This window comes from Symphalangus syndactylus, chromosome 5 (genome assembly GCF_028878055.3).
Source record: "Symphalangus syndactylus isolate Jambi chromosome 5, NHGRI_mSymSyn1-v2.1_pri, whole genome shotgun sequence".
NCBI lineage: Eukaryota > Metazoa > Chordata > Mammalia > Primates > Hylobatidae > Symphalangus > Symphalangus syndactylus.
The window spans coordinates 86,478,372-86,492,234 of record NC_072427.2 but is presented as its reverse complement, the minus strand read 5'-3'; the positions used below and the strand labels follow the sequence as shown (position 1 = coordinate 86,492,234).

The 13,863-nt window shown below is 58.5% G+C and overlaps 1 protein-coding gene across 4 annotated transcripts; it reads left to right on the top strand.

Annotated features, from left to right (window-relative positions):
• Window positions 1-1,100: 1,100 nt before the first annotated feature.
• Window positions 1,101-13,312, top strand: GATD3 (glutamine amidotransferase class 1 domain containing 3). 4 transcript variants are annotated; one of them, XM_055279870.2, is made up of 7 exons: window positions 1,124-1,339; window positions 1,584-1,636; window positions 3,834-3,947; window positions 4,955-5,074; window positions 8,005-8,097; window positions 10,865-11,021; window positions 12,416-13,312. In XM_055279870.2, exons 1-7 carry the CDS (start codon window positions 1,199-1,201, stop codon window positions 12,542-12,544), a joined length of 807 nt encoding a protein of 268 aa, XP_055135845.1. In that variant the 5' UTR covers window positions 1,124-1,198; the 3' UTR covers window positions 12,545-13,312. The 4 variants fall into 4 exon arrangements, with proteins under 4 accessions (XP_055135848.1, XP_055135845.1, XP_055135846.1 ...); XM_055279873.2 differs by lacking the exons at window positions 10,865-11,021; window positions 12,416-13,312 and adding an exon at window positions 8,696-9,919 and having other exon boundaries at window positions 1,101-1,339; XM_055279871.2 differs by lacking the exons at window positions 10,865-11,021; window positions 12,416-13,312 and adding an exon at window positions 8,940-9,919.
• The last annotated feature ends 551 nt before the right edge of the window (window positions 13,313-13,863 follow it).

Below are 13,863 nucleotides of genomic sequence, written 5' to 3'. Positions count from 1 at the left end.
AGATGTGTCTGTAGAATCCAGCGTGTCCCTGTGAACATCCTCCAGCAGTAACCATTCACATTATTTCAAAAACCTGCATTATTAGGTTGAAAATGGGTAAATCGGGAAAAAGCCAGCACTTATCCAGCCATTCCTCTGTGAAGTAACGCATGCATAACAAATAGATTTTTTTTAATGGAAGAATTCCAGCTAGGACCTGAACAGCTGGGATCTTCACACTGACCATCCATGCTGTGAACGTAAAAAAAAAAAAAAAAAAACACCCAAACGGTGCCCGGGAGTGGTGGCTCACGCCGGTAATCCCAGCACTATGGGAGGCCGAGGCGGGCAGATCACCTGAGGTCGGGAGTTCAAGACCAGCCAGACCAACGTGGAGAAACCCCGTCTCTACTAAAAATACAAAATTAGCCTGGCGTGGTGGCGCATGCCTGTAGTCTCAGCTATTCGGGAGGCTGAGGCAGGAGAGTCGCTTGAACCTGGGAGGCGGAGGTTGTGTTGAGCCGAGTTCGCGCCATTACACTCCTGCCTGGGCAACAAGAGGGAAACTCCGTCTCAAAAAAAAAAAAGCCCAAACAGAATCGGCGGCCCACTTGCCCCCAGACTAACCCAGATCAAGCCCCTGGGTGGAACTGCAGTTTCCAGGATACAACATCCCGGGGTCAGTAAAACCCGGAAGGGTCGCTCCGCGGGAGCGGGAGCAGCGAGGAGACAGTCATGGAAGCGGAGGGGTAGTCCTCACCCCGCATGGGTCCTGACGCCGAGATTAAGATGAGTGGCCATTTAGGAGAATGTGGACCCTGGGTGCTCGTTCTGGTGAGTTAAGGATGAGACGGAGGTAGGTAAGAAGCGCCGGGCTGAGCCGCCCCGAGGCAAGGCTGCTCCGCGGATGGCGGGAAGGGCGCGCCCGGCGGGGGCGGGGCTGGGGACTCCAGGAGTCACCAGCATCCCTCAGCCTCGAGCCCGAGCCCTCAGCCACCACCAGAAGGATGACAGGGTTGCCGGAACTCTACCCGGAGGCTCTGCGCAGGCGCGACCCCGCCCACCGGCGCACTCACGGGATAGGGCTGAGACGGGGGCGGGTCTTGGCTCCGCCCCGAAGGCTGCGCAGGCGCAGTCCCAACAAGCAATGCGTTTGTAGACCTGTAGGTGCGCACGCTCTGTCCCGGCGTGACCTTTTGACCCCGCTGTCCTCACCGCAATGGCGGCCGTGAGGGCTCTGGTGGCCTCGAGGCTCGCTGCGGCATCTGCGTTCGCGTCCCTGTCCCCCGGCGGTCGGACGCCTTCCCAGCGCGCAGCCCTTCACCTCTCCGTGCCGCGCCCCGCGGCCAGGGTCGCGCTGGTGAGTGGACGGAGGGGGTGAGGTCAGCTCCCGCCTCCAGAGATCAGCCTTAGCTGTTCCCTGCCCAAGGTCGGCCCCTCTTCCTAGGTCCGCTCCTGCCGCCCCAGGTCGGCTCCTGCGGCCCAGGTCGGCCCCATTTTCCCGGGTCAGCTCCCGCCACCCAGGTCGGCCCCTTTCCCCCGAGTCAACTCCCGCCTCCCAGGTCGGCCCCTTTCCCCCGGGTCAGCTCCCGCTCCTCTCGCAGGTGCTGTCTGGATGCGGAGTCTACGATGGGACCGAGATCCACGAGGCCTCGGCGTAAGTCCTCAGGAGCAGCTGGTCCACCACCCCGGGGACCTCGAGAAGGCCTCTCTACCAGTGAAATTTACTCTTTTTTGAACAGTTTAGAGAAAGCATGTATTTTATTTTATTTTTACTTTTTATCTTTTGAGACAGCGCCCAGTCTGGAGTGCAGTGGCGTGATCTTGGCTCACTGCAGCCTCTGCCTCCTGGGTTCAAGCGATTCTCCTGCCTCAGCCTTCCGAGTAGCTGGGACTGCAAGCATGCACCACCACACCCAACTAATTTGTGTATTTTTAGTAGATACGGAGTTTCACCATGTTGGCCAGGCTGGTCTCAAACTCGTGACCTCAAGTGATCCTCCCGCTTTGGCCTCCCAAAGTGCTGGGATTACAGGCATGAGCCACTGCACCCAGCCAAGAGAGCTTGTATTTTAAATACCCTATTCTTGGCTAAAAAAAAGCAAAAACGGGCCGGGCGCGGTGGCTCACGCTTGTAATCCCAGCACTTTGGGAGGCCGAGGCGGGCGGATGACGAGGTCAGGAGATCGAGACCACGGTGAAACCCCGTCTCTACTAAAAATACAAAAAATTAGCCGGGCGTGGTGGCGGGCGCCTGTAGTCCCAGCTACTCGGAGAGGCTGAGGCAGGAGAATGGCGTGAACCCGGGAGGCGGAGCTTGCAGTGAGCCGAGATTGCACCACTGCACTCCAGCCTGGGTGACAGAGCGAGACTCCGTCTCAAAAAAAAAAAAAAAAAAAAGCAAAAACGACTGGCAAAACCCAGGGAGACACTAAGGAAGAACAGTTTTTAAGTGTTGCTTATGCTGTCACCTAGAGGTGATCACTCAGCATTTCACTTGAGTGTTTTTCAGAACACACACATTTTGAAAACACTGAGATCACGCTCACCCGTGTTTTGCAAATGTTTCTGACGCATGGGAAGTAATTCCCATTCATTCAGTTCTCAACATCATTTTAACAGTTGTGTGGTATTTCTGGGTCCTAGACAGGTTACCGTTTATGTAACTGGTCAGCTATTGCTGAGTGGTTGGTGGCCTGATTTCCTGTGTTACTGGAAATGACTGCAGGCCGAACTGGTAGGGCAGGAGGCCACCACGCGTGCCAGGTACCTGTAGTTCCCATGTGGTTCAGGGTGAACTGGAGAGGGGAGAGCTGGGTGGTGGCCAAGGGGTGTCAGGCCATGGGCTGAGGCCTGAGGCTGGTGCTTTGTGGGTGGCCCGCCTTGGCCGGTTGGAGTTGGGACTAGGCAGAGTGAGCTGGGGGAAAGGGCCAGGATGTGTTTCATGATTTGGCCTTGATGGGATAGAAAATAGCCCCAGAATAGCTTGAGCCCTCCCAGGCAGAATGGCAGGGTCTTGTGTCTGGGGTGTCTGGGTGGATTTCTTATGGGTAGCGGAACCCGAGTGCCAGGGCCAGGTCCTGACATTTCCATCTGACAAGTCACTGCACTTCATGCGTCTGTTTCCTCCTCCATGTAAGGGGTAGTGAGGGCTTAGTGTGTGGGTGGGCTTAGCGACCTATCTCCTGTTGTCACCGGGAGTTGCGGAGGCCAGCGTGAGCCCTCGTAATGTCAGCTGTTGTCCCCAGGAGGAGCTTCTGCTGCCCTTGCCCTTGGGGAGATGGAGCTGCCCGGCCTGTGGTGTTGTCCTGGGGTCTCTGTGTCTCTCCCACCATCTGTGGTGGGAAAGTTGAGGGAGACTAGAAATTGAACTAAGTAGTGACCGAAAGCCCCGTCACACCCTCTGTGCACGTGGCACTCTGAGCACACTGCTGCTTCTCACTCTTGGTGCTTGCAGCAAGCAACTGGAGGGGGGCAGCCAGGCCCTGGGTGTAGGCAGAGCACTCAGCAGCCGGGGACCCGCACGCCTCCAGGCTGTGCCCTCAGTGGAGTCACCCGGCCCCCATACCCCAGTTTGCAAAGGGAGCTGTTGGGACCAGCTGATCTCCATAGCCTACTTCTGAGGGTCTGTCGTAGTCGTAACCCACCAACCGACAGTGAATTGGAATGGGGGTGTGGGGGACATTTGGCTTGGTATGGAACCAACCGTAACTTTTTGCAGAGCAAGTAAGATATTAATATACATTAGGAATTTGCTCCTGGCACTTAGCTAAAATTCTCTTTTTAAAAATGTGTTAACACAAATCTGAGTGGGGCACGTTTTGAAGAGTTGTCTCTGGTTTTCCCCCATGCAGGATCCTGGTGCACCTGAGCCGTGGAGGGGCTGAAGTCCAGATCTTTGCTCCTGACGTCCCTCAGATGCACGTGATTGATCACACCAAGGGGCAGCCGTCTGAAGGCGAGAGCAGGTGTGGGGGTGGGATTGGAACTTGCTTCTTGTCCACCTCCGACGGTGCAGCTTTTTTTTGCTGGCTTAGCTTAAACCAAGTCTTGTGTGCAAATGAACATCCTTCTGAGCAGCTGTGCTCAGGCTGTTCTGGAAGTAATGCTGCCGAGGCTCAGGAGTGCCTTCCTTCCAGTACTCACAGGCGGGGTGAAAATAGCGACCGTATCGCTTCCTACTGAGTAAAGCTGCTCATACCTTGGTCTTGAGCAAAGGTGCTGTTTCTCAGTTTGGCCGCCCACCTTCTTCCCCTGTCTGGACTCCAGATCTGTTTTGCTGGTTCCCAGCAGCATGTCTTTTACTGCGGTGTGTGTGGTTCTGGCCTGTGTGGCCCGAGATCCCCTTCCCTTGCGCATCCTACCCGACAGCCCTGTGCAGGCCATTCCCAGGTGCCTTCCAGCCGGCTTTGGACCATGAGAGGTCGGGGCTGGAGATTCGAAAAAGAAGCCATAGCTGTCTCCTGGGGCTGTGCTTCTCACCAGTGGGGACCCCTGTGATTTCTTTTCCTGCCTGGGACCCTGGCTTCTGCACCTGGACTTGCATCTTCGTCCCCCACACCTGGGGGCTAGCAGCTTCCTGTGGTGGCTGGCCTTCGGGTTGCTTCACTGGTCCTGAGTCCTGGCTTCCTACCTTCCCCTCTGAGTCCCACCATCCTGATGAGTGCACAGAATTCCGCCTGCTTTAGACACTCGGAGAGACTTCCATTTCTCATGGGCCTTGACTGATGGTGCAGAAGATTCAGTGATTTGGTGCAGGTTCTGAAGTGCTGATCTGAAGAGCCCAGCATAGATTTAGCGTTGCTAGAACCATGTTGTCTTTCCAGGTAGTGACCAAACATGCTGACCTGGAAGTAAGTCCCCGTGTGGCTGAGAGCCACGTGTGTGGAGTGTGTTGCCTGTGGGCTGTGCCCCTGCCCCGCTCCACAGTCCTCCACCTGCATGCTGAGGCTTTTTGCCCTGTGCTCTTTCCCAGGAATGTTTTGACCGAGTCTGCGAGGATCGCCCGTGGCAAGATCACAGACCTGGCCAACCTCAGTGCAGCCAACCATGATGCCGCCATCTTTCCAGGAGGCTTTGGAGCGGCTAAAAACCTGTGCGTATTTGAGCTTCGAGGTCTTCCACTTTCCATGTGGAGCAGATGGGAAGGGGGTGCACCTGCCTGCTGTCCGATGTGGGCAGTGGAGCGGCGATGGGAGGGGGTGGTGATAGGAGCAGCCTCTGGGTTTAGGGTCTGGGCAGGGCACGTGCCTGCCATCTGATTTGGGAGCCGTTCTTAGGGTTGGGTCTTAGGTAGCGTTTTACAAGACATGCTTTTTCTCCTGCTTCTCTGCTGCCTCTTCTCTGAGCGTTCCTGGTACCCAACAGCTGTCAGAGTGGGTTTGGGGCTCCCTCTTATCTCATCACTGTGCTGGTAGGTCTCTTCACATTGAAATCAGTCTCTGAGTATTTACTCCTTGCAGGTACCAGTTTTCTCTCTCTCTCTCTCTTTTTTTTTTCTGTAGAGATGAGGTCTTGGTCTGTTGCCCAGGCAGGGATGCGGTGGCATGATCCCAGCTCCCTGCAGCCGTGATCTCCTGGGCTCAAGCCATCCTCCAGCCTCATCTTCCTGAGTAGCTGGGACTATAGGCGCATGCCACCATGCCCATGTTTTTTTTTTTTTTGTAGCCATGTATGTAGCCCAAATTGGTTGGGAACTTCTGGGCTCAAGTGACCCTCCTGCCTCCCAAAGTGCTGGGATTCCAGGCCTGAGCCACCGCGCCCGGCCCCAGTTCTCTTACAGAACCTTGCAGGATCAGAAATGGGTTTCCTTCTTAGTTGGGCGGCAGTCCTGACAGGAAGAAGGGAGGCTGCCTTGGCGTGGCTGTTAGGGTTGTTTCCATGGTAGCTGGACCGTGAACCGTGGAGGCCTGGCCGGCTCCCACACGGTGGCGTCCTTGAGTTCCAGACCCTCTTTCTGTTCTCTGTGTCTCCTCTCTCTCTGCACTTTCATGGAGGTTCTCTGGGCACCGCCCCCATGGCCCTGCCTGCGAGGTGGAGGTAGTGCTGGGCTGATCCTCCAGGGACAGCTCTGCCACCTGCAGGAGCACTGGCCACAGTGCATCTGAGCGTGCAGGTGGCTTCTGTGCCGTGGTGTGGGTGGCAGCCCTAGCAGGGCCAGCTCCGGTCGGTCGGCAGCTCCTGTTTCAAGGGCAGGCTGGAGGCTGGCTGGCCACTCGCCCCACCCTGGGCAGCCTGCACCCAGAGTCGGGGGGCAGGCAGGCTCCATCCGAAGAATGCACTCCTCCTTATCCTGAAACCTCAGAGGCCTCCTTCCTCAGATGCCAGCCGTTTTCTCAGTGCCCTTGGCCGTGCCCTCACCCCTCTCTCTCACCGGAAGCCCCACCCCAGCCTGTCGTCCCCCCCTCCTGAAAGCCAGCAAGCCTCGTCAGTGCCGCCCACACCCCTGACCTCACGCAGCCCCACGTCAGGCTCGATCTTTTGTCCAGTTGTCCCCGCGTCGCTGCCGTCTCCACGAGGCTCTGACCACTGACACTGTGTGGCGGGGCGCAGGGGCAGCTGGAGGGTGTGCTGGGGGCTAGGTGCCCTGGCATGGCTCCTCCACGGTTTGCCAACCCAGAGGCACAGGCGTGAGGTGTGTGGTGGTTCTCGGGGTCGGTGGGTCTTGGCCTTGGCTTTCAAGGTATTGATGTGCCCGTGTGTCTGAGCCCACGTCCCCTGGGCGAAGCTCCCATTTTCACTGACCTGTCCAGAGCGTTCTGGGCGAGTCTGCCCTGCACGTTCATGGTGCGGCGCGCTCTGATGAGCTGCAGCCGTGGCCACTCTGCACCCTCTGAGACGGTCACCCATGGGGACGGCGAACACCCACTACCTCCAGAAGATTCCCAGCACTCTGCCAGCAAAGCCATGTGGAAAATGCAGGGGCAGAGGACTAGGGTGCATGAGGGTGGCATAGAGCCCAGGGGTGGGTTCGTGGGAAGGTGTATCCACTTGTAGATTTGGTGGCATTGCCAAATCACATGCCCCATGGGCAGTGTGGCGAGACCTCCCCTGCCCCGCGTGCCCTCCACAGCTCCTGCTCCTCGGCCTGAGGTGTGGATGCTGGTGTCGCAGGTAAACTGGCGTTTCTTTCACGGTCGTCGAAGCAAGAGTGCTTGGTATGCCTGGAGGCCGATTGCGTTTCTTTTTCCGGGAACTCCTGGAGTTTCCTGCTGCCCCTTTGTTTTAAGGAAAAACTCTCACACCGTGTTTCTCCTCCTCCCACCGCGACAGTCGTCCACACAGAAGGTGGGTGTGAAGGGTCTTCCCCACACACCACGCAGGGGTCGCTGCTGCCTTCTAATTCAGTTCCGACAGTATGGACCCGGGGTAGCGTCCAATCCCACAGGTTGAGGCCTCCATCCCCAAAACTGCCCTCTGACACACACTGGTAACCAGTCGGAGCCTCTGGAACTGACTGATTGGCTTCAAGTTGGGGTTCCCACAACCCCGTTTGCTGGAGTGGCTCACAGTGCTCAGGGAAACGTGACGTCAGCATTCTCCCCCAGGGAGTGGGGGACCCTCTCAGGAGAGGGTCCTGAGACCCACAGTCAGAAAGGCGGGGAACATTAGAGTCCTGCTTTGGGGCAGGTGAAAGGCGGGCAGGAGGTCAGAGGCTGCCTGAGGCCCGACACAGCCAATGTCATAACAGAAAGCTAACAAGCACCACGGGAGTTAGGAGCCAGAAACCGGTGTCTGAGTCTCAGCACCGCAGCCCGGGTTCCGCCAGCTGCTGCGGAAGGTTCCAGGGCGTGGGCCCTCTCGCCCTGGTGGCCTCCTGCTGCACCACTTCCTGATCCTCCTGCTTTCCATGCTTCTTTCTGTTTAAAAAACAGGAAAATGTGTTCACATCAAACGCGCATATGTGCAGCCATGCCCGTGTCCCTTGCTGCAGCTGACTGAGGGTCTGGAGCTGTGCCTAGGAGGCCCCCCAGGAATAGACCCTAGTTGTGAGGCTGTCTGAGGAGGCCTTTTGTCTCCCGGTAGGAGCACGTTTGCCGTGGACGGGAAAGATTGCAAGGTGAATAAAGAAGTGGAGCGTGTCCTGAAGGAGTTCCACCAGGCCGGGAAGCCCGTCGGGTGTGTACAGCCGCGCAGGCCTCGGGGAGCGAGGGAGGAGGGTGCGTGGGCCTGCGGCCTCTGTTCTCAGCCAGGAGCTGCCACTGATCCTGAAAACTCACAGCTGGTTTTCTTGTTTTAACTGAGGGGATTTCACACGACGTCACTGGTGACTTAACAGAAAGGAGAGGGCAACTCCACTTCCCTAGAGGAGACCTGGAATTCTCCTGGCTCCCAGAGGCATCCCTAGGCAGTCCCTCAGGACCCCTAGCCTTTACCAGACCCCTTCTCCCAATCCCCTTAGCCACAGTACCCCAACCCCGCTGACTTCTGGCCAGTCACTGCAGCACGTGCACCGGCCCTGACGCCGTCCACTCCCAGCGGCCTCCCTCTTGGGGAGCCACAGCCGACCACGCCCCTTTGTCCCTGCTCAGACAAAGCCTGGGTCTTGAGGCTGGCGGCACGAGTAGGGTGCCCACTCCTTCATCCACATAAGCGCCTTGGCTTACGTGGCGGGTCACAGCCCCGCAGGGAGTGTGTGCTCTTCACCGTCTGCTGCTGGGAAGTCACTCCCAGATGTGTGAGGGTGACCCAGCAAGGCCGGGTTCCGCCTCGGCAGGTGTGATGCTTCCACGAGCCTCCCGGCACCTGCTCCTTGGTGGTCCTGGAACGCGGCGCTGCGCTGTCCAGGTCTCGGCTGCGTCTGGTGCTGGCAGGGCGAGAGCCGCACTTGCGTTGATGAACATCTGTGAGGTGCACTGGCAATGGCCGCTCACTACCGGGTTCTGTCAACCGAACAAGGATAAGGCTCTATCGGAATCCTCTGTCTGAGCGGGGCTGGAAAAAACACTCCCCACCCACAGTCACTCACTTAAGGACCTGCCTGGTCACCGTCCAGGGAGGCCCCTAAGGCGGAGCCACAGGAAGAGGTGCAGGCTCAGAGCTCCCGAAGGAGGTCCCTGCTGCAGCCGCGTCACAGCCGGGGTGAAGATTTCACCCGCGGTCTCCACCTCGGGATCCCGTCCTTGTCAGAGAAACGTTCCCGGCATGAGCGCCCAGAGGGAGGAGGCCGTGGCCCTTTCTTTTGTGACTGATTCAAAATCTCGGTGAAACAAGACAGCCTCTGGCAGGCGAACCACTGCCTCTGAGCATGCCTCCCCTGAAAACTGCGGGGCGCAAGCCCGTCTCCTCCCCCGTCCAGCCATGAGGCTTTGCTGGAAACAGCACAGGGCGCAAGCCTGTCTCCTCCCCAGTCCAGCCATGAGGCTCCCCTGAAAACTGCGGGGCGCAAGCCCGTCTGCTCCCCAGTCCAGCCATGGGGCTTCCGTGCACGGTGACCCACAGGCTCTTTTCCTGAGGAAACCTAAATCCTTAACCGCTGCAGCTTTCCTAAGAGAAGAAGGGGTGTGGCAGTGGCTCTGTGGCCGGGCACACCCTTTCCATGTCAGCCTGCCTTGAGGTCCCTCCTGCAGCCGGCCCCACCCACCCCTCAGCCTGGTGCCAGAGGCCTGCGTGGCCAGCCAGGGACTGTTAGGTGGCCTGGCCGCTCACTGCTAGGACCCCTTCCTTGAATGCAGTAGTCGAGGTGGGTGCTGGGCTGTGTCAGGAGCCGCTGTGGCATCTGTTGCTGGCACTTGATGGCTGGGCAGCTGCGTGCAGCATCTGGAGCTGCTGAGAACCTGCTTCCCAGACTTCCTGCCTGCTCAGAGGGCGGCAGGGGGATTTCATCTAATAGAGATGAGTTTTCGCCATGTTAGTCAGGCGGGTCTTGAACTCCCAACCTCAGGTAATCTACCTGCCTCAGCCGCCCAAAGTGCTGGGATTACAGGCATGAGCCACTGCACCTGGCTGTGAAATGTGTTTTTAACCGTGTTTTGTTAACAGCCCATGGTAGCAGTTTCCACCTGGGCCTGTCGGGAGTGGGTAGGACTGTAGACGGCGGGAGGAGGGATGAAGGAAGACGGGCCAAGGTGTGAGGTGTTGAGGGCAGGATGGGGCCTGACAGCTGTGGGCTACACCACAGGTTGCCAGGGGATGGGGCTGCTGTTTAATGAGGCCGTGCCCCTGGGTGGCCGTGAGGTGCTGGACAACACAGGTCACTGAAGGCCCTGCTGTGGGCACAGTGCCTGGCACACAGAGGGGCCTCTGTTGGCTGGGCAGGGAGGGGTTCCTGGTGAAGCAGAAGCAGGTCCCAGGGGTGGGTGTGGCCTGGGCGGAGCTGCTGCGGCCTGTGCGTCAGGGTCGGGCGTGCGCCCACCGGCCTGCACTGGCTGAGAGTTGTGCTGCGGGTTGGAGGCTGGCAAGGCTGCTCCTGGCCTGTTGTGCCTCCTGTAGAAGGGGGGCTGGTGTGACTGATAAGTGCAGCTGTGTTACCTGTTGCTGGGTCACAGATCACCCCACAACTTAGGGCTGGGGCAGCCACATATCATTACCCTCTCTGTAAGTGGACTTCGGCAGCCCAGGACTCGCGCCAGTCTGGGGTGTCCTGGGGCTTGGGGCTTAGCCCATGGCTGTTGGGGACTCCCCTCGGGGGTCCTTGGCCTGGTGCTTGAGTGCCTGCAGGGAGTGCTCGGCGGGGAGTGGGGCTGAGGACACCTCACTCTCAGCCTTGAGTCACCTGGTGCCACCTCCATCACATCCCATGGGCCACAGCTTTCTGGCAGCCCAGGCTCACAAGGGGCAGGGACGGCAGGGCTCCCGTGGCAGGGCAGCCTGGGGTCGTGGCGAGGGTAATTTCTGTTCTGCAGGCCGTGCAGCCTGCCTGACCCGTGTTCCTCTCGCCTTTTAGCTTGTGCTGCATCGCGCCTGTCCTCGCGGCCAAGGTGCTCAGAGGCGTTGAAGTCACCGTGGGCCACGAGCATGAGGAAGGTGGCAAGTGGCCTTACGCCGGGACCGCGGAGGCCATCAAGGCCCTGGGTGCCAAGCACTGCGTGAAGGAAGTGATCATATCCTTCCTGGTAGCCAGGCCCGGCCCGCCGTTGCGCTTGTCCCTGAGATGTGCATAAGGACGCCCCCCGCTCCAGGCTGCCTTGGTGGGCGGCCTCTTCACCGGGAGCTGCACCTGCTGCTCTCCCTGTGGGGCCTCCCCCGGTGGGCACGGCGGCCACGTGTCTGAGGGCATAGAGCAGATGGCTGTGACAGCCCAGCTGGTGTGAGGTGGGTCGCAGACACACATCAGAAGCGCAGCTGTGGTGCGTGGTTGGCAGATCCAGGTCCCTAGCCTGACTGTTGAGTCTGCTCAGCAACCGCCAGGCAGCCACACTCCCCCCAGCCGGGGGAGGGTGAGGAAAGAGTGTGTGCGAGGTGTGGAGGGAGAGCGGCCGGGTGTGCAGGAGGCAGGGGTTTCCTGGCTTTATTTGGGCGGAAGTTCTCAGGCCAGTTTGGGTGGCCAGGTGATTCAGCCCGCCTCGCGGCCCCCAGCCCCTCCTGTTGAGGTGTGTCCCTGCATTCTGAGATGATGGACCGAGAATGCCAGCGGGGCTGTTGCCCCGGGAGATTTGGAGGGAGGCTCCTGGAAGGCCCTGCCTGGATCTGGGAGAATGTCCACGTGGGCCCAATTGAGAGAACAGAACACTCCAGGGTGCCGGACGGTACTGGAATGAGTAGAGCATGGACCTGGTCCCCTGCAGGTGTTGTTCTAAAGGGTGCAGTTCCTCTTAGTGGGGCAGCTTTTTACTCACAGGCAGCTTCGGACGTCAGTCCCCGTCTCACTCCCTGCGGCTTTCCTGCTGGGCAGGAGCGCAGACCAAGGCTGGCCCCAGGCCTCTGACTGCTTGCGGGAAGATGGGGGCACATGTCTTGGTTGGTGTGGAGGCCTGGCCAATGGTTACATGGGTGGTGTTGGGGAGGCTCAGGTCTGTGGCTGGCCGGCCCCAGTAGTGCCGCCTGCTGCCCTGTTGCCTGTTGCCCTGCAGCATAAGGACCGGCTCCCTCACGGCCAGTTCTTCATCTGAAAAGTGGAGGCGCTGCCACTGCCTCCCGTGGTAGTTGTGAGGACCCCAGTCATGTGTGCGCCCCATGGCGGGGCAGCTCGTGGCCATGTGTGGGTGTTGGGCCTGTGTGATGCTGGCTGAAAGGTGCCCCATTCCCTGGAATTTCCCTGCTTTCTTCCTCTAGAATGCATGTGAATTGGGAACAGCTTCCTTCTTACGTTGTTCAGCAGCATAAATCATACATAAAGTGGGGTCCTGCCGGCACAGACTGCACCAGGAGTGAGTTCTCCTGTTCCAAGTTACCTGAGAACAAAGGACACGCGGTGAGGGTGGGGGAGGGATTGGGGCTCCACACCTGAAAGTCCCTTGGGTCCGTGCTGGGTGGCTTTTTCCGTAACTCTGCACACGAAGCTCACGTGGACCAGAAAAACAAGGTGGTCACTACCCCAGCCTTCATGTGCGAGACGGCACTCCACCACATCCACGACGGGATCGGAGCCATGGTGAGGAAGGTGCTGGAACTCACTGGAAAGTGATGCGCGTGGACGGGGGCCCAGCTAGGTTCCAGGACTTGGCCTCACCCTCTGGCTGAGGAGCTGTCGGCTGCTTTCCATCCATCTGGGAGTCTGACAGGCCCTTTTTTTTTTTTTTTTTTTTTTTTTCTGAAACCTGCAGGCGTTCTCTCTGTAAGGAGGGTGTGCTGCAGTGCATGGGGGGATGTTTCCTCCTGGGCATGGCTGGGCTGCTCTCACATACAGAGGCCGAGGGGCCAATTCGTTCTCTGCCACAGGGACTTGCCTCACTGTGTCCCAAAAACAAATCGCAGCCAGCTTTTCCAGAAATAGAAAATTCTGCCATCTGAGGTTTTATACTTCAGGTTAGTTTTTGGAAGGAAGAACATTTTTAGGTTTGCAAGTCTCCTGATCAGGAAACCAGAAATACCACATTTATGGACCATGAAAGGTTGGTTCTTGACTCTGAAGGGACTTTTGAGTTAATCAGCGTAAGGGGGTTTCTAAAGCAGGCAATCCCTGTAGCCGCAGAGAATAAACGCCTTCCCAAAATGGCAACTTCCCACAGCCACATTTCAGGCCTGCTGAGACTGCTGAGTGAGGAATGGCAGTGAGGTTTCTTCAATTAGTCTCAGTTCTCCTAATTTTCAGGAAGAAAGGGAAATTGCAGCTCCTCAGCCCTCAAGATTGACCTCTGGGGAGTGATTGTAGCGTTGGTGCCAGGCCGTGGGTTCAGGTGTGGCAGAAGCTTGCAGATGCGTCTGAAGGGAAATAAAGTGTGTTGGCGTTCGACTTTGTGCTGCGTTCATCTGTGTGTGCAGGGTTGTTTGGGGGAGAAAGCATTTGGGGTGGGAGTCAGGTGTCTGCACACTTCACTCAGTGTCAGATATCTGTTGCCTTTTGGGTCTGTCTCTGCCTGAGCAGCCAGGGCCAGGCTAGCCTGAGAGGCCCCACACTGGGTGGGTGGCAGGAGCTGCCCAGCGTTGGGGTGGCAGTGTGGGAAACGCCCGCTCTGGCTGCTGGTATGGCTGTTCCGTGTGGTCTGGTTTGCACCTCCCTGTGTGTTGTCAGGTGCTGGGCCCAGAACAGGGGTGCAGGCCCTGGTCCCGCAAGACTCGAACCCTCAATTGCACTGGTACCCACCACACCCCCTCGGCCCTCTCCACCTGCTGCGTGGAATCAACGGATTCATTCCACCGCCTTGAGAGGGCGTGGGGGGCCCATGGGTAAGGCAGGAAGGCCCCGGTGCACCCCGCATCGGGTCTCGGCCTGACGCTTCTGGTTCTTCCTCTGTGGGAACTCGGTTCTCCAGTGGCCTTCCTCCCACTGAGGCCGGGCCTCAG